Raw genomic sequence first — 24016 nt, 5'->3', positions numbered from 1 at the left:
GTAAACATAAGAGAGCGCTTGTTTTTGGCTTTGTATTTCACTTGTAAAACTGCATTTGCTGTTATGTAAATCACAAAGACCCGGACAGCTGTCTATCGGAGGAAAGACCATTTTGAAGCTCAGTCAAGAGGGGAACATCAATCATGGCTCGTGCTCAAACATTAGGCAGAACCAATATGACTCCGGGTGGACTGAGCAACAGACAACAAACAAATCTGCCAAGAGTATCATCAGTACTTGATAACAAACCGCCAACCTCAGGGCAGGGATGAAGATACCACACTCCACTGTTTGAAAAAGACTGAGAAAAAATGTACAAAAAGAATCAGAAGGTGAGATTGGATTTTACAACAAAAAAAAAAATCACAGGGATAAACCACAAAAGTTTGGGAGCTGGAGATAAATTTTGACCTTTTGCCTCATATTCAACTTTTCATCCGAAACCCAGAGACGTGAAGTATTCAATAGAAACAAAGGAATTCACCTCGCCGTTCCAATGTCGACTTCATTCAGCGGGGATTGTACACACGTATGTGATCTGCTATTTGCACAGCAGCCAGACAGCGCGTCCAGCAGGGCTGCTGCAGACAGGCGTTGGCTCTCTCACTACTGGCTCACAATCCAGATGCTGAACCGTATGAGTGTAAATAAATAGAGCAGATCATTCGAGTTGGGTGTCTGGCCACCCCTGCGCTCATTGGCTGTCTGATCAGACAGAAACCCACCTGGTAACGATGACGCTGGCGAGCCAGTGGAGGCGTTTACGACCACCCGGGGCATCTCTCAATCTTTTTTTTTTTCTTCTAAAATCTGCTCATAATCTTTTGGGATTGTTTTAAAAGAACAACCACCAAGACCTGTCACATTACCGAAAAAGAACACCACTCTTCGGCTTGGTTGCGACATTAAATATTCAAGATATGATGAAGCTGAGACTCGTAAGGTACCTGCTGTTAGATTTGGCAGAAACCTTTACATCTTGTTTTCATTTAGTGCGAGTACTACCGTAGAAGGGTTTCTTTCTTCCTGAACATTAATAAGCAAACAGTTGAAATTTTAGCATGATGCTTTGAAGACAGGTGCTTTATCGGTATTCCCAGTAATGCAGTAGTAGTTTGAAAAGTACTGGAGGCTAATGAAAAGTCTTCCCGACTGTTCAGAGTGTGTTGCAACATGGATCTCGGCTGTGTCAAACTGTGCAACAGTACGAAACGGGTTTGAAGAGGACCGTAATGTCGAGTTTCCTCACTGCCTAAAAGTACTGCCGGCATCATTATCCGACACCTCTCATGCAAAATGATGAAAGGAAGAAGGGCAATTAGTGAATGTTGGAGCTGCTGTCCAGTACGAGTCAATGTGAAGGGAACACGAAGGATGAGATATTTTACTGAACAGCTCATTTAAAGATGAAAGACAGTTTAAACATTTTCCCCAGAGTCAGGAAAGAGTCGATCAATCATGTACTCATTGAGTGCGCTTCGTGAGGGGGCTTGAGTCGCATTGGCTCGTATGTCGGATCAATGTATGAGCAGGGGGGAAAATGACACATTAACTTTGTATATCTCTAAAGAAGGGTTCCCCAAACTTTTTTTTATCTACTTTTCGATCAACCCGCTTCCGCACAAGCGCACATACGCACGCATGATCTGGTGAGCAATATCCATAATGGCTCCGAAGATGAATTAAACATAAAAATAAATCGGAAACAAAAGTTTGTGAAAAGCAAATCACTGTCTACTTACCTTAGAAGAGACCTGACGCGGAGTCATGGGACGCATTTGATCGTAGCTCACATGTTCCGTTTTAATGTGCTTCTCCCGGCACTCCAGATTCCTATTCTTTGCCCGTGCCCTAGGCACATTGTACATGAAACATACTCTTAACAAGAATAATAAGAGCAATAAAAGAGATAGCGCAACAGCTCGAATCGCAAGCTGCAACTGCAGACTGTTGATCACTAACAACTTCCGGTGATGGAGGTCGCGCGCCGGTGAGTTACTTTTTATTTTTTTTAATACTTTTTGTGAAAGTGGGAATGATAGGATGGTATGGTTGCATTGTGTGCTAGCACAAAAAAATATATCATATTAATATCACAGACACACAATTGTTTTGGGTTGGGTCATGTTTTTCCCCCCTCTTCATCCCCCAGTCCGCGAACTACCAGTCGATCGCGATCGACATTGGCACCGAAATTGTCCCTTAGTGTGAGTGTCGGTGCGAGCGGTTGTTTGTCTATGTGCGCAACCACTTCAGAGTGTAGCCCGGTTACTGCCCGAAACGACCCTAGTGACGATAAGCAGATCACAAAATGGATGCATGAACCAGCCTTTTTAAGCTGATGAAGATTACAACATAAGTAGCATAATTGGGGAGTTTTTACCTTTATCAAAAGTCATGAATATGTTTTTTCTTACCTGGGGTTTAAGGCTGGCTTGACCGATACGTGGGGGGACTGAGAAAATAATTTATGCATGTTTCAATACTTAAACACAAACATCTGATGGAGCTATAGCCTCACCCCAGTTAACTCCCGTGTACCGCCAGTCCTGTGAAAAGTACACATTCAAATAGTTTTAAACAATCTCGTTAAAATCAAATGTCCCAAAAAGACATTTAGCTTTACACACACACACTCACATTTACAAATTTATCTTGCAGTCACCATGTTTACCTGGTAGTCTGGAGGATTTGGGTTCAAATCTCATTTTAGGCTATCCTATTGTGGTATCTGTGCCTGCCTCGGTCTTCTCGCCTGCCTCCTCCCACATTCCAAAAACATCCATTTTAAGTTCATTAAAGGCTCTAAATTGCACTTGGGAGTGAGCCTAAGTGTGACTGGTTGTCTAAACTGCACGTGTCCAGAGATCGGATCGCGACCAGTCCAGGGTGTATATGCGACCTCTGATCCAAAGTCAGTTGGGACAGGCTTTTCCGGCTAGTCCCGCAACCCAAAATGAGGACAAACGGCAGAAAATGGTTGGATGGATAATTCCCTTACCTTCGCTATGGCAAATAAAAAATCCATGATAAAAGTGTACTATGTTCATTTATTACGGAATTCATCAAAAGCATGCCCACTTAGCAATGAAGACAACCAATGTTAAACAAAAAAAAAAATCCACCTTTATTGTTCGAGCATAACATATCAAAGACAAAACCTTAACTCGAGTATACGGTCACAAATAACAATGAATTATACAACAGTAAACAAAGAGTAACCAATAACTTCCGGACTTCTGGACATGGAATTGTACTCCCTTGGTTCATAATAAAGCAGCGATAAGATAACTTCCGTGTGGGCATTTGATCAGCTGATTGGACGACAATTACGGAAATGCAAAAAGATGTCCCTTGACCGTGTTTAATAAAAATGAAACGGGAAAAAAATGAAAGCCGTTTCTGATGTGGTTTTAAGGAAGTATCATGGCACACATTTCTGAACGACAGCAAAACATGCGACTCGAACTAAACTATTTTGGCTTGCAATGTAATTGGCACGCTTTCTAATGTCACAAATGACTTAGACTTTACGAAAGATGAAGACACACATGCACCACACGAGTAGGTCCTTTCACGCTTAAAGCGCAGCCTGACACCTTGTTGCTATGTACTCTCCCACACACCTGTTGAATTCAACAGTTGTACTCCCGGTTGTTGGAAGAATGGGCTTCATTAAACATATACTCATTCCTTATCATACGAAAAAAAAGGGACTTTAATAACGCTTTACAGGCCAAAGAAAGGGAAAAAAGGATGGCACGTGTTTGCGTACAATAACGTTAGAGCAAGATGAATACATAGACACAAGTAAATCAACACCGTAAAGTACAAGGTGACTGCTTTCTATCTGAGACAAGACAGTGAGGCGATAATTTTTTTTTTTTTAAAGCATCACACCAAGGGAAAAAAATATGACAAACCCTAAAGTTTAAACCAAGAGCTGCTCCCACTCTTGCTCCCTTTTGTCGATTTGCAGTTTGGAAGTGCCGCATTTGGTCTGGACTTCCTGCTTGATACGAAGACGCTACTTCAACGATCCTGACACAATAAAACTACCGGTACGTGGATGACAACACAAAATAAAACCAGACGGCTGGCACGTAGCAGAGCTAATCTAGAGTACAAAACGTGGGTTTATTTTCACCGTAAGTGATGTTTAAATGCCATGTGAGCGTACGCCCTGTGCTTGTTTATCACCTTTTGCGGGCCTAACACAGGGCCACAGTTAGAAGATTGGGGGGTGGGTTTTTCTTTTTTAGAAGGGAAAAAGCTGTATGTTCTTGAAAATACCCCCCCCCCCCAAGAAAAGAGTCATAATGCAAGATCAAAGTGGTATTTTGCTTTACAAAAGTTGATTGACAAAAGTTGGAGAAAAATCTTGTGAGAATGAAGTCATTTATATTTTATTTAAAAATAGCATGTTACAAGAATAAAGTTCGGGGGCGGGGGTTTGTTTAAAAAAGTGGGAGTTTTCAAAAATAAAAAAATCGCATAATGCCAAAGGATTAAAGTTTCAATTTTTTTTCAGAAAAGTACTTCTTTAGATTTTAACTTTAATCCCGTAATATTATGATTTTCATCTTTAGTCCCGACAACTTACAATTTTTGGCCCCTCAAAACTTTTTCTTGACTTTTGCTGCACCCTTATTTAATCTTACTTTCACAATTATTCTTGCTCGCTTTTTTCCTTTACGGTGGAGCTCTCACAGGTCTTTGAAACAACGTCCTAAATTTTATGTAGGAGAATATTGAACATTTGCGGTTTTAGTTTGTGGGATTTTTAGACTGCAGTTCCTGTGGCGTCTCCCCCCGCCCTCTCAAGTGGTTAGCATTGCCGCCTCATCGTTCCGAGGTTGGGGGTTCAAATCTTGGCTCCGGCCCTCCTGTGTAGGGTTTGCATGCTGTCCCTGTGCAGATGTTTGTTTCCTCCTGCATTCCAAAAACGTGCTTTGAATGTGAAGTTAAACTCTAAATTGTCCTTACGGGTGAATGCGAATGCTAGTTTATTTACATTTGCGCTGCGATTGGCTTAGCGGGGGCGAACGAATCCCCTGCGTCACGCTCATAGTCAGCGGGCATGCTCATTCCAGCGCACCCAACATCCTAATTCGCATGAGCCATCTACAAATTGTGAATGGTTAGAGGGCGGGATCAAATGCTCTCATTGGCTACCAGACCCCAACACCTGTTGTATCATGACACCAAACTCGACTGTATGTAAATGATAACGAGTCCCATTTGGAAAAGAGATTCGCACTCCGAGAACACACGTGTCAATGGGCCTGTTCATGTAAACGGAGCGGGCGTACAGATGCGTGTCTACATTTCATGAGTGAGAACTTGATGTTGGATTGCCACTCCGTTGGCTTGCACGACGCCGCCCGGAAGCAGTTCGGGCTGACCGTTGGCCTTGGGCTGAACAGGTGGACGCTCGGGCGGGTGAGAGCTCAAGTGACTGTTGGACTCGTTTAGCCGGCGCACGCGGTACGTCTCGTAATGGATGCTGCCCGTGATGTCCTTGATGTTCTGCATGTGCGTCCTGTAACAGAGGAAAAACAAATGCGTCCTTGAGCACCACAGACCACTTTATTGTTATTTTCAATATTTTTACTGTATCTATAAAAATGTTTTGAAACCATATTTTACTGCTGTAGTACACCGTATACATTCAATGAGTAGACTATTAATTATTTCAAGATTTTATTTTTCAATTCTGGCCATATTATATAGTTTTCCATGACACATTCAAACATTAGTCCATGAATTGAACAAACAAAATATGTATATATAATATACAACATAAGAAATATACCTTTTTCCACATAGGGACGGGTACCGGTAGTTTGGGATGTTTATTTTTTTTGTGGCTTAATATATTAAATTGGCATTTACAAACTGCATTTTATATTTCCTTGGATAGTCTCTGTGATATTAAAATTGGTTTAAAACAACCAATTGGTACTTTTTACGCTTTCACGTGATTTTTGAATACAGTAATATAATTTATCAATCCATCCATCCATTTTCCGAACCGCTTGATTCTCACTAGGGATCGCGGGGGGTGCTGGAGCCTATCCCAGCCGTCTTCAGGCAGTAGGCGGGGGACACCCTGAATCGGTTGCCAGCCAATCACATGGCACACTGAGACGAACAACCATCACACAACAACCAGCTCACAATCACACCTAGGGACAATTTTAGAGAGTTCAAATCAACCTGCCACGCATGTTTTTGGAATGTGGGAGGAAACCGGAGTACCCGGAGAAAACCCACGCAGGCCTGGGGAGAACATGAAAACTCCACAAAGGGAGGCCAGAGCTGGAATTGAACCCGGTACCTCCGCACTGTGAAGTCGACGTGCTAACCACTGGACTACCGGGCCGCGCTAATATAATTTACTATAATCCAATATCGCCACGATGTGAAGGTTCAGGCTTTCTTGTACAAGAGCAAAAACCTTGTATTCAATAAGAGACATAATTTACAGTACATATAATAAAATTCGGTCGGTATTGGAGTGTACCTGATCAGGAGGTCTCGCAGGTAAGCGAACTCACAGTGTGCAATGTTCTCCACTGCAAAACAAAGCAGACACGTATGGAGGTTAATTATTTCATCAATTCTTTTCCTGATGGACTCTCATGGAACTCGGCACCCACGGGCAAAACAAGCAAGCCATTACCCCCAACGATATAATGAGAAATTATATGAGCTCATAAATTCACTCGGCTCCATCCTGCCTGCGAGTCATCTATTCACCACAGGGTGGCGGTGTTGCTCACCGGATCGAATGCAGGATCTTTTCTCTCAAAGTGAGCTGAGGCAGGCGATTGGCCATTTGCACTTTCCTTGAATTCACTCGCTTTTACTTTGACTGAAGGGGACTTTTAGTGACTTGTTTGCTCTGACAAGCGACGGGTGCCAAAAGTGTAGTGCTAACACGTGTTTGAATTCTAGATTATGTAAAGAGTGCAAATGGAAACTAAATTAAATTCCCTTTGAGAGAGCGGAATGTCATCTTGGGGTTAGAGATGCTGATTAGAGACGTTGAGTGAATCCGTAAGCTGTTTTGCCAAAACTATACGCTTGAACTCAAGGGTACATCCGGCCATGTGAGACATACGCACATCAGACCATTCGCCATGCAATTCCAAAACCAACAAATCACCAGAGTAAAGTTTCACCTCAACCGAACTACAGGAATAAATAAAGCTTTTGACAGCTGCAAAAATGTCCACGTTAGTTCATATCACGTGTGTATTACCCTCAATGGTGCCCCATTTTGTTCTCCTTCCCAGAATCCTCTTCCCGTTCTCCTGGTACTCCTGGTCACTTCCCACCACGGCAAAGGGGATCATTTCCTGTAGATAACACGCACACGCGCGTGAACACACACACACACACACACACACACACACACACACACACACACACACACGGAAATGCTTCATTTGTTTCATTGATGGCTTCACTGCGGCTATTTTTTTTGTCGTTTCTGACTTTACCCTGATTTTATCATTAATCATCCTGTCCTCTGCATCCTCGTCGAACTCTTTCTGAGGGTAGACATCGATGTCGTTGGCTCGCAGCTCTTCCCTTATCTGCGCAAAACAGCAGATTGCAAGCATTGAAATGAGATTGAACGAGTCAAAAAGTGGAACGGGGCCCGATCGGGCTCATTTTGTGGCCACCAAACTGGCTCACCGTCTGCTTGAAGTAGCCCCTCTCCTCCAGCGTGAGCGTGTCGGCCTTGGCGATGACGGGCACGATGTTCACCACCTTGCTGAGACGCTTCATGAACTCCACATCAAGAGGCCTCAAACTGCAGGAGAGAACGGAAAAGAAATGCTTCTAATTTCAAAGAGACCAACATGCCCGAATGTCCAGTTGTCCACTCCGCTACCATTGTTGACGTGAAGCCACATCATAAACGGGTAGCATATGCAACTTGTTTCACACATGCACAAATGCCCCAAGAGTTGACTGCAATGAGTCAAAAGCAACCACTAGATGACAGCCATGTGCTATTTTATTGAGTCTGGGCTGACAAGTAGGCATTTTCAAATTAGTTTATTTTTTCCTCTTCATCGCTATCATGGCATAAAACGTGAAACCTTCAAAACCTTTTTGAAAACATGGCTCTTTCCGCATGAGAGACAATTACACAAAATGCTAAATTACAAAAGAAATATATAATTACATATGTCCTCATTGATCAAATTACATGAAAATGATTCATATCAAGCAATCCAGACATTTTTTATAGCACATGACTTCATTGTAGCAGAGGCGGTGCACACCCTGGACTGATCACGACCACTCACATTCACATTGGCACCAATGATTCCGATTTAGAGTCATGAATTAACCTCAGATGAAGGGGAAAGTGCAAACTCCACAGCAGAAGGTCCGTCCAAGAGTCGAATCCTTAACCTCAGAACTGTGAGGCAGACACGCTAAGCACAATTGCTTGATGCTGCCCTATGCCGCTGTTGTGAAAGCGCTATATAAATCAGCATGTATTGTATTGTATTGTACATGTGCAATCAACACCGTTGATGTTTAATTGACTGCAATCTTCCAAACTAAGATGGGAGTTACCCGCATCTTTTTTTGAACACTGAATTGCATTTCTCGTATTTTATGAAGCAGCTAAAATGCAATAAATTCCATTTCCCGGTCTTGGATAATCATCACATTTTCCCTCTTCCTTCTTTGCTTCCCTCCTGCTGTAATGTCGTGGCAAAGAAAGCCGAATAAAAAGCAAAACGCGTGTGGAGTTAATCTTTTAGATTAATCTCTCTGAGATTTGCTCACATCCCACACATGGTGGGAGTTTAGACTGCAACTTTTGTCTTTTAAAGCCTATTTATTTTCCCACATCGGTTTGAGTGAACTCCATATTGTATCATTTAGGTCTTAGGCAATGTTTCTTTTGTGCTCATCCCAGCTTTCATCTCCATACAACAAGCTCACGCTAGCTGCAAAAAAGTACTCATATGTGACGCACTACTTTTTGAACTTGTCACTTTTTTTTTTGCACTTTGACTTAATTTCTGCTTCTTTTGCCATACGACTACTCTTGGCTGTGCTGTTCAATTAGCTTCAGCCAAGGCGAATCCGGTTCAAAGATCCAGCCTGGGTCATCCCGGAAAAGAGAACAAGCCTGCCGGGCGCTTGACAGGATAAAATAAATAAATAAAAACGAAATTACGCCAAAGAGTATTCGTGGGAAAAGGAGTGACAAAGCGACAAATGTGACAACAGGAAGACGTGCAGTCAAGCAGATGTCATGTGAGATATACACGAGTAGACATGCAAATATATTTCATGTTTTCCTGCTGCATATGTGGTAAAGACAGAGGCATCAGCAGATGCGCCCCATCTGTTGCATACAGAATAAAGCTATTGATGTGTCTCTCTCCCGCCCCCTCAAAAAAAAGGTCAAACAAAACAAAAACAGGTGAATGGGAAAACTAGCGGCTCCAATGCAAACCACTGTATTTGATGTAACGGATCATACGCTAGAATTTCCCATCGAGAAGGCTTGCAGAATGAGGTAATAACCTGAAAAAAGAAAAAAAAAGTAGAATAGGCTTGGCCATTATCAGTAATGGTTGCTGTTGCATGACAGCGCCCTGCTTCTGGAGCCACTGTTCAGCTATCCAAAAGCCCTAAAACCAAATAAAAGGACATCAGTGACATGCAATGAAAATTAGAGCAAGATGATATACGCAAGTCTCCCTCAGATAAACACAGCAAGACTCGAAATTGCATGAAGGGCTTTTGCTTCTTGGCCCCGCGAACGCACAAATAATCAACACAATATTATGGAGCCATCACCGTCATCTGTTAGTTACAACTGACAGTGACAGTTCTTTTAAACGTGATTAAATCCGTTTCAACCTTACAATCAAGTTAGAGACTGATTTTTGGCGCACTTTGACACCTTTCGCGATTATACATCCACATCATAATGTATGTTGGCTGTCACAATGACCCCCACTCACATTATCATGACAGACCCGACAGAAGAGGACAATCTTCACGAAAATGCGCTCTGCGCCTCCATACCGTGCATTCTAAGCCTTCATTCATTCTGCCGCTCCGATTCCTGCGTCTACAACATCCATTTCAATCCAAGTCAGCTTTGTGCTTGGCTAAACCTCGTCGTTTTCCCGCCTGCGACTCCTGACAGGCAGGGAGAGTGCCAAGATGCTGACAGATGGTTCTTGTTCAAACACAGCAGTCACTCGTAACAATCGTGTCTATGTGCAATCAAACAATATGGACGGTAAAGCGGTTTAGTTGTCGCCGTGTGCCTCGTGGAGCAAATCCGAGGCGTCCACGTAACATAGCACACACACACACACACATTCCAGAAGTAACAGCTGTGGCGACATGATCACACGATGAGTGAGGCTGTCAAACACACACAAACTCAATGGCTCCTCTCGAGGGAATCGTTTAACGGGACAAAGCTGTGCCTCGAAAAAATGAGGCAGTCGTGAATGAAGACAACACTGGGAGGTCACAAGGTCATGTTTTGTGCTTGCAGTTTGTACGCGATGTGTGTTTATAGGCATGTTTGTGTGCGATGCAAAAGTATTAAATCTCCTCCTTTTTTATGAGGTTGGGCATTAAAAAGGGAAATGTCACGTCAACGGGTGGAAAGAGGAGCACTGGACTGTGCAAAAGAATTGAACCACCATTCCTACTTCAAAGCAGTCGTTTGGACAGAGTCAAACGATAAATGGTCAGATTTCTGGTTCCAGATGTTCAGCTTTTTACTTGCAATGTGGTGCTAATTGTGTGTGTGGATGGATGGATGTGTACGGCAACACTGTAGATCTTTTAATTCCAATAAATAGAATGGAAACCTGTTGGCCTGTCAATGTGACACAGCAATCTGATCAAATGCGAGCAAAGGCAAGCGTGAGCGCGAAAGAGTTCAGTTACTTGGGGAAATTTGACTCTCCAAAGTCTTACTCGAGTGTCTCTGAGGAGGTAATGACTTCCACGTGTGGTCACAAGAGAGCGGGCTGCGGTACAACTGAAGGATTTGGGGAAAATCCCCGGTAGGGCCTGCTTCTCTTTGGCAGCAGTGGGAGACACGAGTGCGGTCAAAGTGTGTCGTTAGCAACATGCTAGCTAGCCTCAGGCATGTTGTCGTCTTTGTGTGCGCTCACCAGTGGCCAGTGGGCGGGATGAAGTATATGCAGCAGTGCACCCTGGAGTCGGGGATTCTCTTCTTCCTGTCAATGTTGATCTCTTCCTGCAGGTAGGCTTCGTACTGGTCGTTGATGAACTTCATGATGGGCTTCCAGCTGAGGAGAATGTGGGGAAAAAAAAAATTGTCAACATCCGTGTGCCCGATTAAGAAAAGAAGAAGTTATACCTAAGAGCATTCCATTTTCTCAAAAGCCAACAGTGCGGCCTATAATCCGATGCGCCTTATATATGGTATCACAGTCTCTTTATATTTCCCATTGAGTTGTTTCCCTGTTAGTGTTCCTATGGCATCTAATGGCGATTATTAGCAGGAACCAATCATAACCTAAAGGGGGCCTGCCTGACACTAATTGACCGTCATTGAATTTGCCCAGTTCCAAAGGTCCAGAAGTGTTTAGTGCAATTGGTAAATAGTATGTGCACTACATTATCATTTTACTGTTTATAACTCATCTCGACTTTTGCCGATTGTAGATCAATCTGGACAGTTGCGCAAGGATCTCACATGCAGACATCTCGTTACCTTTGCGTCCCTGACGCATAATTACTCTCTAAACGCATAATGGGACTCATACTTTTCTCATCAGCGAGTCCCTGGGACTCGCAAGGCTCAAACTGTAAAATTATCACTGCACACGTCCTTTGCTGTGAGTTAGTTGCATTTTGCAAATGAGACGGCAGACTGAAGACGATGCGATTTTGCAATTAGTGAGGCCTCACCAGTTCTCATTGTTGATCTGATCCCCAAAGCCTGGCGTGTCGATGACCGTCAGCTTCATCCTCACACCTTTCTCCTCAATATCTGCACACAGAAAGCGGGCATGAGAGGTCGACTGATTTGTCTCGAGGTGCGAATGGCTTTTTGCGCAGACACTTCCTGCGATTAACTGGCGAGCAGTCCACGGGTGTGCGCGGAAGGAGACAAGCGAGGACCCACCGTGACTGATGGACTTGATCTCTACGGTCTTTGGGATCCTGTCCTCAGCGTTGGGCTCGACCGACTTGCGGCTCACCTTTGATTTGAACAGCGTGTTCATCAGAGTGGACTTGCCCAAGCCACTTTGCCCTGTTGACCATGAACACAAGCGTGCGCGCACAAACACGAGAGACTTAGAAGAAGGTTTAATGAAGTCACATTAGACTTTTTAAGGTTACTTTAAGACAATGGGTGATACTCAAATACATTTCGTGATAGTATTTTTAATATACTGCAAAATAAGTATGAGCCATTTTACAGTAATTGAAGTGAGCAAGTGGCAGCATTTATTAATATAAACTATCGACAATTTAGTCTAAGACACAGAGGAGGTGCTGCAGGCGTCTTTGAAGAAGTGTACTCGATGGTATTTTTTATTGCATTTGATGACCTGAGTGGTAATTTTTTTTTTTTTTACTTCCTTCATCCTTAATACACGTTTTGACCCACAGTGCCAAACCTGAAGACAAAGACCTTCAAGAAAGCCAAACAAAAGCATATTCTCTCACACTACTAGAGTGAAATCTCTTCGGACATCAATTACATGGACATTGTCTTGGGTAAGGCTAATTAATAATTAGCGGGTGCAATTGACCCCCTGACTCTTATTTTTTAGTCTTATCAAGACATTTGGGACAGTTTGGTGAAGGCCCATTTTTTTTACCCGGTGGCAAAAAAAGATTCTCTAGACTACTTTTTTTCTTTTTTTTTTTTGAGGCATACTCAGATGAGCTTGAATGAAAGAACATCAGTGAAATAACACAAATGTTCATCTGGATGAACAAGAAACGCCAAGATCTTGTCCTTGCTTCCTCGGTGCAACCATCATGCCCAGTACTGTATCCCAATACGCTTGTGCCTGTGCGTGTGCATGAGTGAGCATATGCACGTGTGTGTGTGCTCCTTAATAGAGCATGAGTGTAGCAGGACAGCTGCAGGGTCATTTGAAGAATTTATGGAGGTTAAGAGGACAGATGTGTGGACACCCCCCACACTTTTTTTTAACCAATTAACTCATTTTTTCCTGTTTCATCGATATCGATAATATAATGCACAACGGTTTGAAGTTCCGTCACACTCTCCAAGTGTAGTATTATGGCCACCAAAGAACACCATGCCGATCGCAAATCATTGCAATAGTACCGCAACGCAAAAATGAATTTCAAATGAGTATTTTCCTAGAGCACACTTGCATTGTTTGGTACACCGGTGGAGAGTAAAAAAAAAAGTGTGATTGAACATCACAGTGATTTATCATCATAGCACAGGTTTCATTCGCACTCATTGTGATAAAGCAAGCTGACACGTCGGCTTCAAATCTGCGAGTTGGCCCGCAACAATGATTAAAATGCATCACGTTCGCACCGAGGTTCATTCACAGTGCGAAATTGTATCTCAAGCTCAGTCCAACTGCCTTGAACCGTACACTTTGACGTGCAAAAATTACTGCTGTCGTGCAACGGGAATGCAGATGTGTTGCTACCTTGTGGTTTTGTAAATGCAAGGATAACCTTGTAAGGAGTGAAATCAAGGCATCGATGCGTAGCAGGAATAAAAAATTCAAATCAGGTGAAATGAGACATTCCATCCATGATTTACAATGATAGGCTTGACATCATGCATGCAAATGTATGCTCATACATGAGCTTCATTTTACAATAACAAACGTAACGTGTTCTGAGGGTCAACAGTGGCATCTTTCCAGATTTCAACAATCCACGTAGAAATAGCGGTAATGTGTTTCAGGCTCAAACTGTCACCATCATTTCACCCTTTATCAACTCTTAAGGAGCATAACATTTGAACTGTGATACAGCTGTAAAAAGAAATTAGCCTATGCTCGCTAATGCAAAAGCACACATGAGTGAGACACGTTGCAAAAAAACTATGTAATATCAATCATTTTGGTCCCAACACTGACCTCTGGGGGACACCACGTATAATGTCCAAACCTTTTTGATTTGAATTCACCCAACATTATACGCAACTATTGATTTATTGATGATGCAAGATTAACACCGGAATGATTTTTTTAAAACTCTTTCTAATTTTCGAACATTTACTTGATGTAAAAGAGGGTATGTGACCACCAATTGGGTTGACCGCTATTTTTACTTTCCATTGGGTTTCTTTGATTTGATGTTTTGTTTGGGTGTATGTTTGCATGAATTGTCTTTTTTCTTTTTACTCACAAATGTGCTTATAATAAGATAAGAAAAGATAAGATAAGAAAACCTTTATTAGTCTTGCAATGGAGAAATTCCCGATTCACAGCAGCAAAGTTATGAAAGGAAGAAGTAGACAGTCGCTCTATGCTGTCATCTACGCACACAATCCCCCCTGTGCTTTTTTGCACTTCCATAAGGATTGGGCCACACGGGAGTCTTGCTTAGGGGTGGGGGTGGGGGTGGGGGGGGGGTGGAGTGGAGAATCTGGTCTTCTGAGCTCTCTTTTTGTCACCCAGACAATTCTGAACAAAAGACTCGAACTCGGGGAGTATTATCTTTACTGTTGACAGGAGGCGCGATTCCTCAAAGCAACCAACGGTATTTGCTTCGCAAATCGCACTCCAAGCTCTCTGTGCTCCCTGTCGAACTTTTATCGATTACATATGCAAATTACAAGTACCATACAAGAAAAAAAACTGACCCCTATATTTGCATACCACGCCCCCAGTCCGGCCCTTTGGCAGGACATCTGATTAACTTTTGTCAAGCTTTAAACCCCAGATACTCTTGACACCTTCATGTCTGGCCTTCCATGAACAAAGAATTTGCAGGCATTGCAGATGACAAATGTTTTCCTGGGCCGCGACCAGTTCCCAACACGTTTACTCTCTAGCTGAGCCTGCATCCTTTCATTTGTATGCAAACAGCCCAATAGCTCTTCACACCCTTGCGGTAAGGCGATTCCCTGTGGACTTCAAAGAGCCCTCTGCCCGAGACGACCCGACATCGTGCGCACAGACATTTAGGGTGCCGAATACACAAAAAACGTCTGGACAGACCCAAAATTAAATAACACTTTAAACAGAATATCATTGTGTTCGTTGATTCTCTTATCACTTTGCAAAAGCAAATGTTGAAATTGAAGTACAATTGCAAGCACAGCGCTCCATCGCAAAGTGCGAGCTGAAGCCGATGCATCTTACCCCAAATTAAAGGTATATTTCTTAACATGACAAATTCACCACTTATCTTTATGACCACATTGCTCGTTCCGTGCAGAGTTAGGCACTGCATGATAGTTATTACGGACTGAATTTCATCCATAAAAAGAAGTGCTTTGTTCCACATTTTGGCATGAGGCAGCCAAAACCCCAAACTATTCCTAATGAATAACATGTGATTGTTTTTATTGAACCGAGTGCTTAGTCAATAACTGGTGTAAACACGTAAAAAAAAACTTTTACAGCTTTGGGGTTGATTGGAAACATCTGCGGCTGTTTCAAAGAATGAAAAAAAAAAATGAAGCAACCATTTGTGGAGCTACAGGACAGGATGGCTTGAAAGGTAAGTGGTTTATTTGAGAGTGAGCATGGCTTTTGCAATGAGCACATGTGTTTTGTGGAGTCAGGAGAGCAGTTAAAGTCATCTTGAATTATTTTTACGATAAATATCGGCTCTCGCCAACAAAAGCATAACCAAGAAACAAGGCCGGTGAACTCGATGAGTTATGGTCAGAGGACGCTAAAGCAGAAAATGCTGAGCCAGACAAGTGGTGCAGCGTGACTATAACACTTACTTCTGACTGAACCAGCGCCACCGCCGTGCTTCCTGATGTGACACCGAAATGAATGTGTGCAAATGCAAGGGGGCATAGCACAGTGCAGCAAACGGTTTACAGTAAATCAAACGGCACCAACATGAGCGAATTCCATGAATCAGCATTTTTCATCCTGTAACATTGCAAAGACTCAAGGCTTTTTATCATCTTGTTTATATGTAACGTGCTGAATTGACGATTTGGAATTTCACCAACATTTTCTGGAAAAACTGGATGGATGGGAAATATGCCGCAGTCAAACAAACCGCCGTCTTCACCCTCGATCATACCTGATAGATTCATTGAAGAGCCCAAATTATACGTAGGCGCAAGTGTAAATGGTTAATTATAAGAGGCATGTGAAAAAGGTTCCAGGAATGGTGTCACAAAAGATATGCAGGTATTTCAAACGTGCTTTCCCGTTCAATGTGGGCCAAAAGATCAAAGATCAGCAGATCCGCAAAAAGATCCTGTGGTATAAATTTCATTCAGTGCAGAAGATGCGATGAGATGAGATGAGATGAGATGAGACTTACGGCTGGACAACACGCGACCGCTTCACAATGCGCCTGCACACAATGCCCAGAGCATCTGACACTTCCTGGCAGAGAAGAAGAGTGCCTTGCAAGAGTGAACTTCTTACCCACACAACCTGGCTCAGTTTCATTTCTTTCTTCTTTTCCAAGCATTAAAAAAAGAGTCATCAAGAGGACTCATTTAACAGATGTGGGCAACATCAAGATGGCTGTGAGGATGGAGATGCCGAGGATCCTGGAATGCATCCAGGAGGGTATGAAGGGCTGGGAAAGTGTGTCATACTCCAGAGTTTTCTTTTCTTCTTTGTAATGCGTCGTTTGTGAAACGAGAACTTTTATAACACAAATCATGCAAGTGCCTGGTGAGCGTTCCGGAGTGTAGCCCGTCGCTCGAACATGACTGGATGTTTAGAACTTGTGTGATGGATTGCTTTGACTTTTATTTGGAGTCGTCGGGTACGATTCAAGTGACGACTTCCTAAAATGTGTAAGTTAGCTTCAGCAAATGATGAAACATGTCCAGTTGGAGGTCAGGCACGTAACAGTCTTAAGGCATCAGTCACGATGCTAAAATCCATCCATCCATCTTCCATACCGATTATCCTAACAAGGTTTTTGCTACGTGAGCTGGAGTCTACCCAAGCTAACGTGCACCCTGGACTGGCCGTCAGCCAACCGACATTCATATGTAAGGACAATTTAGAGTCTTCCGTTAATTTAAGAAGAAGCCAGAATACAGGCAAGAACCCCCACACAAGCACGGGGAAACCCCGAAAACAGCATGCCGGAACCTCAAACCTCAGAAGCGTGAGGCAAGATGTGCTAACCACTTGCCCACCGTTCTCAAAGCTAAAATGATGATTCAATTTCTAACCGCGGTGTTAAGGTGTCCGCTCGACTCACCCACAACCATGATGTTGAGCTCAAAGCCTTGCTTCATGGCCTTCCTCCTCATCTGCTCCAGGATGGCGTCGATGCCGACGTAGCCGAAGTCGCCGGCGTGGTGGCCCTTGTCCCCTTTGCCGTGCGGCGGGTTGGGATGGTGCGGCTTGGTGTAGTCGGACATGTTGCTGTGGCTCAGACTGACTTCTGACCCTAAAGGAAGTATGGAGAGACGATTGATTTGATGAGTAGCAGCCTTTCATACCAGAGATGGTTATCTCACGTTTACATACCTAACTACAAGCGAGACGGTTTCATTTTTGTGTTATTACCTCACAACCTCAATCCAGTCTGCTTTCCTTTGACTAAATTATCCCCACACAATTAACACAATTATTCACACAGCAGCCAAAGCCACCTGTGCCAGGTGTGCTCCATTTAACATTCATGAAAGCTCAACAAGCGGATGCTGCAAACTACAAATGACGCCTTACCTCGCTATTGAGTGGGGGGGGGGGGGGGGGGGGGCTGTAGCAAGAGAAACGCTGCATGCAGCAAGTGCCCGACCACTGTTGCGAGACAGGCCAAGTGAAATATGCAAAACTGTGCCAAATCGACTGGTATGTAACACACGCAACTGTCTGTGGGAGGAGCCAACGCTTCCTGTGCAATGGCAGAAAAGCCGCAGAGTTGTCTACGAGTGCAAACGCAGGCATAAATAAAACTGGCATGCATGGTACACCTGAAGTTGAAAGGACACCAGCACACAGATTGTTTGTTTGTTTGTTTGTTTATTGAACATAAAACATATACAGTAATAGTATGCAGTATTACACTTGAGTTTTATGCATTCAAATGAATGCAAAACCCACAATATTACAATATATATGTTTAAAAAAATTTGAATAAGGCGTTGTCACGTACTGCCACCGCAACAAGTCCTTTGATCACCAAAACGCAATGGTGGGAAGTATAAATATTTTATTGCTGTATCTAAGTATATATTGGAGGTATCAACATTGCTTTGTATTGTTTCTTTCACGACCTATTTCTGTCATTGTGGTCTTAAAGTTCTCACTGTGCTATTTTAGACTACGGCTGAAAACTAGCATTTATGCTCAGCCAGGCCCATTTACACTGCTTATTCTTGTGTTGATTAATGTGCACTGTCCCAATGAAATAAAGAAATAAATAAAAGTTAAAAACTTGAGTATTTCTTTTTCTGGTGACTTTTTATTCCCTACATTTGAAAACGCATACACTTTCTACACTTGGTAGGTTTGTCAGTTTTTTCATCTACTGTGGATGATGATGATGATGTGACATTGAAGAAAAAAAAAAAAGGTAGTCAACTGCGGTTGACACGGGCCTCATGGTGCTCTTGACGGCAACTCAACAGATTCATAGATGCAATATATTCCCCATTCATGGAAGCATTTAAGAGAATTATGACTCACGGCAACCAAAAAAATCTGCCACTTCGAATCTAAAAACTCACAGGTGGGATTTTAAAAAAAAATATAGAGATCATTAGCTTCCTCTGCATTTTGTCTTGTGACCTACTGAACAAATTGACTGAATATACAGTAGAGTGTCTCCATAGCATAAAAACGACACCAAAACTAGCCCGCTTACAACCGACGACATGCTATTTGTAAATACAATTTGTCTTCAAATTAATTGTGCAAAAGAGCCACAAACAAGGACATTTCAGAAGGGGTGTTCACACGGCACACATTTGCTGCGGCGCTGCACCGATGTAGTTTGTTGCGATATATTTTGCCCCGCAGCAAATTGTGTGGAGCGTTCACACGTACAAAGCCGCTGAGCGTGCCAGCACCGGCACAGCGTCGGTGAAAACGTAAATCAACGATGACTTCAATGACACTCAGAAAAGCAAACACTAATGCTAATAACTAGCACTAATAAAACAGAAAATCAAGAGAGGAAATCACAAAATAAATTCTATGGGGTTCGGGGGGTTGTGAACAAACTACAAAGGAACAAACAACTCCGAGACAGTCCAGTCTCCTACAAAATGAAAGATGTTACCAGCTAAGTCTTGTGTCGTTATTAAACAAACACATTTTCGCCGTGCGTCAGCTTCACAAGCATTTGCTCTGGAGCAAATTTAACCCAGTTGCGTTCACACGTGCAAATTTACATCGGTGCTGCTTTGCAAACGAGCATTTGCTCCAGAGCAAATTTTTAAACCACCTCCCTGAAGTGGATCAAATTTGGTCCGGTGTAAGCCGTTTTCCGGGGCTCCGCCGGAGCTAATTTGTACGTGTGAACGCTCTACTGGGGCAGCCCCGGCATAGCACCGGACCAAATCTTGCCGTGTGAACACCCCTAGAGTCTCTCTTTCGACTCCAGCGAAGGAGGTGACTCAGTACTTCTACTTTTTAACAGTCCCGTACTTCTACTTCGGTTCCAAGTGTGATTACTTTCGTCATCTCTGTAAAAAAAGTGCCTGCGTTCCGCCATTCAACAGTCTTATAAAGCAAAAAAACCCCCCCAAAACATTACGTTTTAAACCTGTTAAAACACGAGAGTCACTTTTAACAAGGCCTATGTTGGAATAGTTGTTCCGATTGTATTATTTCTATGTTATACAATGTTCTTTGCTGCATTATTGTTATTCAGATGTTAAACATTCTGGTGAGTGCAGCTGTTGGGAAAGTGCTGTATAAATAAGGGCGTATTGTATCGTATTCAATTTTACTGTTACTTGTAAGCCTTCAATCATCCAATTTAGCTACGCGCACCACACAAAAGTCAAGCGCAACAGCAGAAAAGGCTGGTTGCTATTGGGGCAGTGAACATTCAGAACGTTTTATATGAGCACCCATCCCACAAAGTGCATTGTTCTTGCAAACGGGGCATGATCTGAAATGGAAATAAACTGGCTTTCCAAGAAGCGGAATGAGAAACGGCTGTCATTGAGACACGGTGCAGTTCGACTGCAAACGACCGCTACAATAATAAACATATTGTTAAATCAAGAACTCTCTCACAGTGGCAATCAAAAGTGAGCAGTATTATCCTTTAAAAGCCTTTAAAAAGACAGATCTTGAATTTCATTCAATTGTGCAGATGTACCAAATGAAGGGTTCGTAGCGTTTGACGCCCGTGGCAACAGCACCGATTTGCAGTCTTGGTGGCTGCTGACGAAGTGATTTGAGGGGCCCCCGCATCGAGTCCGCAAAAGAACATTCTAGTGTCGTATCAAATAGCGTTTTCGTTGAGGCCCCAAAAATCTCTTGCTGCACCCGTGTGCAGGCTTAGACAGCGCAAAGCTGTTCTCAGGTTCCCTCCACTCAATCCCCGTGAGCTACTCCTCCAATAAAAAGACAAAAGAGCTGTAGTTTCGCACCATGCACGAGGGGTGCGCCACACCTACGTGCAGCCTCCGTGGTATCTTTCAACGCTGTTCATCTCGCGACTCCCACTGGATTTGACCACATCAATGTCCTCACTGTGCTTTAGCCAAAATCTCAGCAAACACAGACGAGCCGCAACATGATGACCACATTTATACCAGAATAGAAGAGATCCAATGGAATAAAAACGGTGTTTGGAAATTTTTTCTCGACTGGTTATCTTCACTCTGCACTTGCATGAAAGTGTTAAAATACAGGTGTCAAACTCAAGGACCAGGGGGCTAGATCTGGCCCACCACATCATTTTATGTGGCCCGCGAAAGCAGCTCAAACATGTCAACTTCCATTAGCCTTTCTAAAAATTTCCAAAATTTTAAATTATCAAATGTAATAAATGAGAGATATAGTCTAAGCATTTTATTGTTACCAAACCCCTGATGATAGTAACTTCAACAATAGTTCAATCAACATTTATTCTTGACATCTTTGAATGGTTTCAGTCATAATAAACTAAAATGTCGCACCAAAATTGCGTTGGACATCCCTGTTTATTTAAAACATGACATGCGCAATACTAAAACTTTCACAAAATTAGATTTAAGGCCAAACCAAGTCACCAAAAAAATGAATAAATGTAAATCTTACTGCAGACCTACTTACCAATTTGTGAGGAAGTACATTAGAACAACGGCAGAGAGCTCGAAGGAAAAAGTGCAGGAAATGACAGAGCTGAAATAGCAAACCTTTGGAAAAATTCTCACAGAATATAAAGTGCAATGTGCCAACTGCAATGCAGAACTAACTAAGGCGAAACAACACACACACACATGTCATTCACCTTACCAGGCACTACATTTTAAAGTCACACACATTTAACGTCACAGTTACTACAGTGTAGAGCATGAGGATAGTGTCCCAAGGTGGGGAAAATAAAAATAATACCTACACCTCACGTGCATATTTTGCATTGGTACTACTCTTTCATAATGCAAAAATCATTGTTTTCCTGATGACTTCATAAATTGACCAGATACTCCGAGGATCATTGATATTAATACATTTAATAACTGTAGCCATGTTGATTTCACTGTTGACTAGAACTAAGTTCACGCCGACAGATCTTCAAAAAGCACTTTGAGAGGCATTGCTCTCTTTTCATGCTCCAAAAAAAAGACCACTGCTATGTAAACAAACGGCCAAAATGACACTATCGTTACTGCCGCTAACAAATTGCCTTGTGAAGGTAAAGATCTTTCAATGGACCAGGTCAGGGAGGGCATTGAAGCCATGAGTAAAAGGGCAACCCTGACACTCAGGAATGCAGATTAATCCATCCTGTAACATGAATCCTCTGAATGGTGGGCCGGAACTGATTTCGAGTCACGTCGCTGTCCTCAAGGCCACCTTGCTGAGGAACGTAGACGGTCCGATATGACAGGATGACATCCACTTATCTTTAGCGAACGTGATGGGTTATCCAACACGATCATTTTCGCTGACTCCTTCACTGGACTTTTCCTCCCAGTGTCGTAAGCGAGCTTGAGGCTGCAAATTAGCTGAACGGATACGCTTCAGGTCCGCGGCCAAGCAGCCTCCTGGACACCGTGACCATCTGTAGTCATAGATTTGTGCTTCTAAGAATAGAGCAAACACTCTGGCAGGGACAAATGGATCAACAACAACAAGAACCATGGACACATGCAGTGAAAGCAAGCATGACCTGCTTTATTTCAACTCTCTTGCCGCCTAAAAGCCAAGACTATTTTCATCTTGGAGGGGGCGACAATGAGCTGGCGATTATCACCACCCCTCCGCTGCCTAACGTATTTGCGAAGGGTCAAGGCTGCAGGGGCGTTGAGTCACGTCTTAATTAGAGCGTTCTAATGCGACACAAAGACGACGGCGTCAATGACCTTTGCCACACACGCGGCCTTTCCAGATGAGTAAGCGTGCGACAAATGAGCAGAGACGTTATGTGTGACTCATATCACCACGACTGCGCGACATGCAAATCTGAAACTTTGGAGACTACGGTGCAACTACAAATCAATTATTTATTTATTTTTAAACGAGAGGGGGGAAAAACATGATGTACAATTACTGCCTTCGGTACAGCAGTGTGAGCACAAAACCTTGTTGTACTCAAAGTGTGTGTGTGTGTGTGGGGGGGGACCATATATTTTAATCCTAGGCAATTTACCGGTAATTGGTGGAATGTGTGTGCTGCGATGAGTTTAAAAGTGTTGTAGTGCTTTATCTTGGTCATGTTTTTCTGGATCACAAAAACAATAGTTTTTGTGCAGGGTGTGCAGACTTTTTCTATCCACTGTCTACATGGCAAAGCCAGCTGCTTTTGGTGTTGACGCGATTCATCTCCCAGAAACACACATCAAGTCTCCCCAAGCATGTTTGACACTGCCATCAATTTCAAGTTTTCGTCTACAGAGGTCCTTTTTCTTTCGAATGGAAGCAGTTTGACTCTGGCTCAGATTAATCTTATTTCCACGACTTCCTTTCCAGCCCACTGTATCATCAACACCTGACCCCACGCAATAAAACACCCGAAAATATTTGCGCCACCGCCTAAATGAAAACAGCGTCAACTGAAAGCAGATGTTCCGACCATGACAGCTTTCTTCCAATAAAAGCACCATATCAGATGATTTTTGTCTTCACCTTGTGACTTTAAAAGCGGCTTAGCCGAGGCTCCGGCTCCGTTTGATGGCTGGAGACGAGTTTCAGCTCTAATTTGTGCATGAGTGGACAGATCCCATCAAAGACAATTCCATTCCCTCGTCCCTAATAAAATGGAACTTGGGTTAGGTTTTGGCAGATCCGAATATACATACTTAATATCATCTATCAGAAAATCATAAAGTATATATTGTACTGCTTATCTTTATCCCACGCATTAGTTTTAAATACAAAAATCCTTCAGGGAGGAAAAGCAGCAGCAGAGAAAAATAGGAAAAATGACTCATGGAAGATACAACATTAACCCAAATGATGTAACTGCTTCTTGTGGTCGTGGACGAGTACTGGACACTGGAACATGAAGATGAATGAGCAAAATATTTTTCAGGCTTATTTTTGAAAATTGTTGCGATCACGTTCCAAAATAGTTTTTAATAGCCACAATAACATTGAGGTCAAGTTGAGCAGCTGAAAACAAATGCTACTTGAGGCTTCCAAGTCGTTGCGATGCTCACGCAAGTACTTTGTACAGCCAGTACCATTCT

The 24016-nt window shown here is 42.9% G+C and overlaps 1 protein-coding gene across 6 annotated transcripts in view; it reads right to left on the bottom strand.

Moving 5' to 3' along the window:
* Window positions 1-3103: 3103 nt before the first annotated feature.
* Window positions 3104-24016, bottom strand: part of septin9b (septin 9b) — a 70889-nt gene continuing 49976 nt past the window's right edge. For all 6 annotated transcript variants that reach the window (XM_052084088.1, XM_052084087.1, XM_052084086.1 and 3 more), the window contains 9 exons: window positions 17416-17607; window positions 12173-12301; window positions 11956-12037; window positions 11193-11330; window positions 7708-7825; window positions 7509-7604; window positions 7268-7364; window positions 6527-6578; window positions 3104-5542 (listed from right to left, as the gene is read on the bottom strand). In XM_052084088.1, coding sequence (XP_051940048.1) covers window positions 5323-5542; window positions 6527-6578; window positions 7268-7364; window positions 7509-7604; window positions 7708-7825; window positions 11193-11330; window positions 11956-12037; window positions 12173-12301; window positions 17416-17607 — 1124 coding nt within the window. In that variant the 3' untranslated portion in view covers window positions 3104-5322. The remainder of the gene's footprint in view (window positions 5543-6526; window positions 6579-7267; window positions 7365-7508; window positions 7605-7707; window positions 7826-11192; window positions 11331-11955; window positions 12038-12172; window positions 12302-17415; window positions 17608-24016) is intronic.

Source organism: Hippocampus zosterae, chromosome 13, assembly GCF_025434085.1.
Source record: "Hippocampus zosterae strain Florida chromosome 13, ASM2543408v3, whole genome shotgun sequence".
Classification (NCBI taxonomy): Eukaryota; Metazoa; Chordata; class Actinopteri; order Syngnathiformes; family Syngnathidae; genus Hippocampus; species Hippocampus zosterae.
The sequence above is the reverse complement of the archived record's forward strand: the minus strand, read 5'-3'. Positions and strand labels throughout refer to the sequence as shown.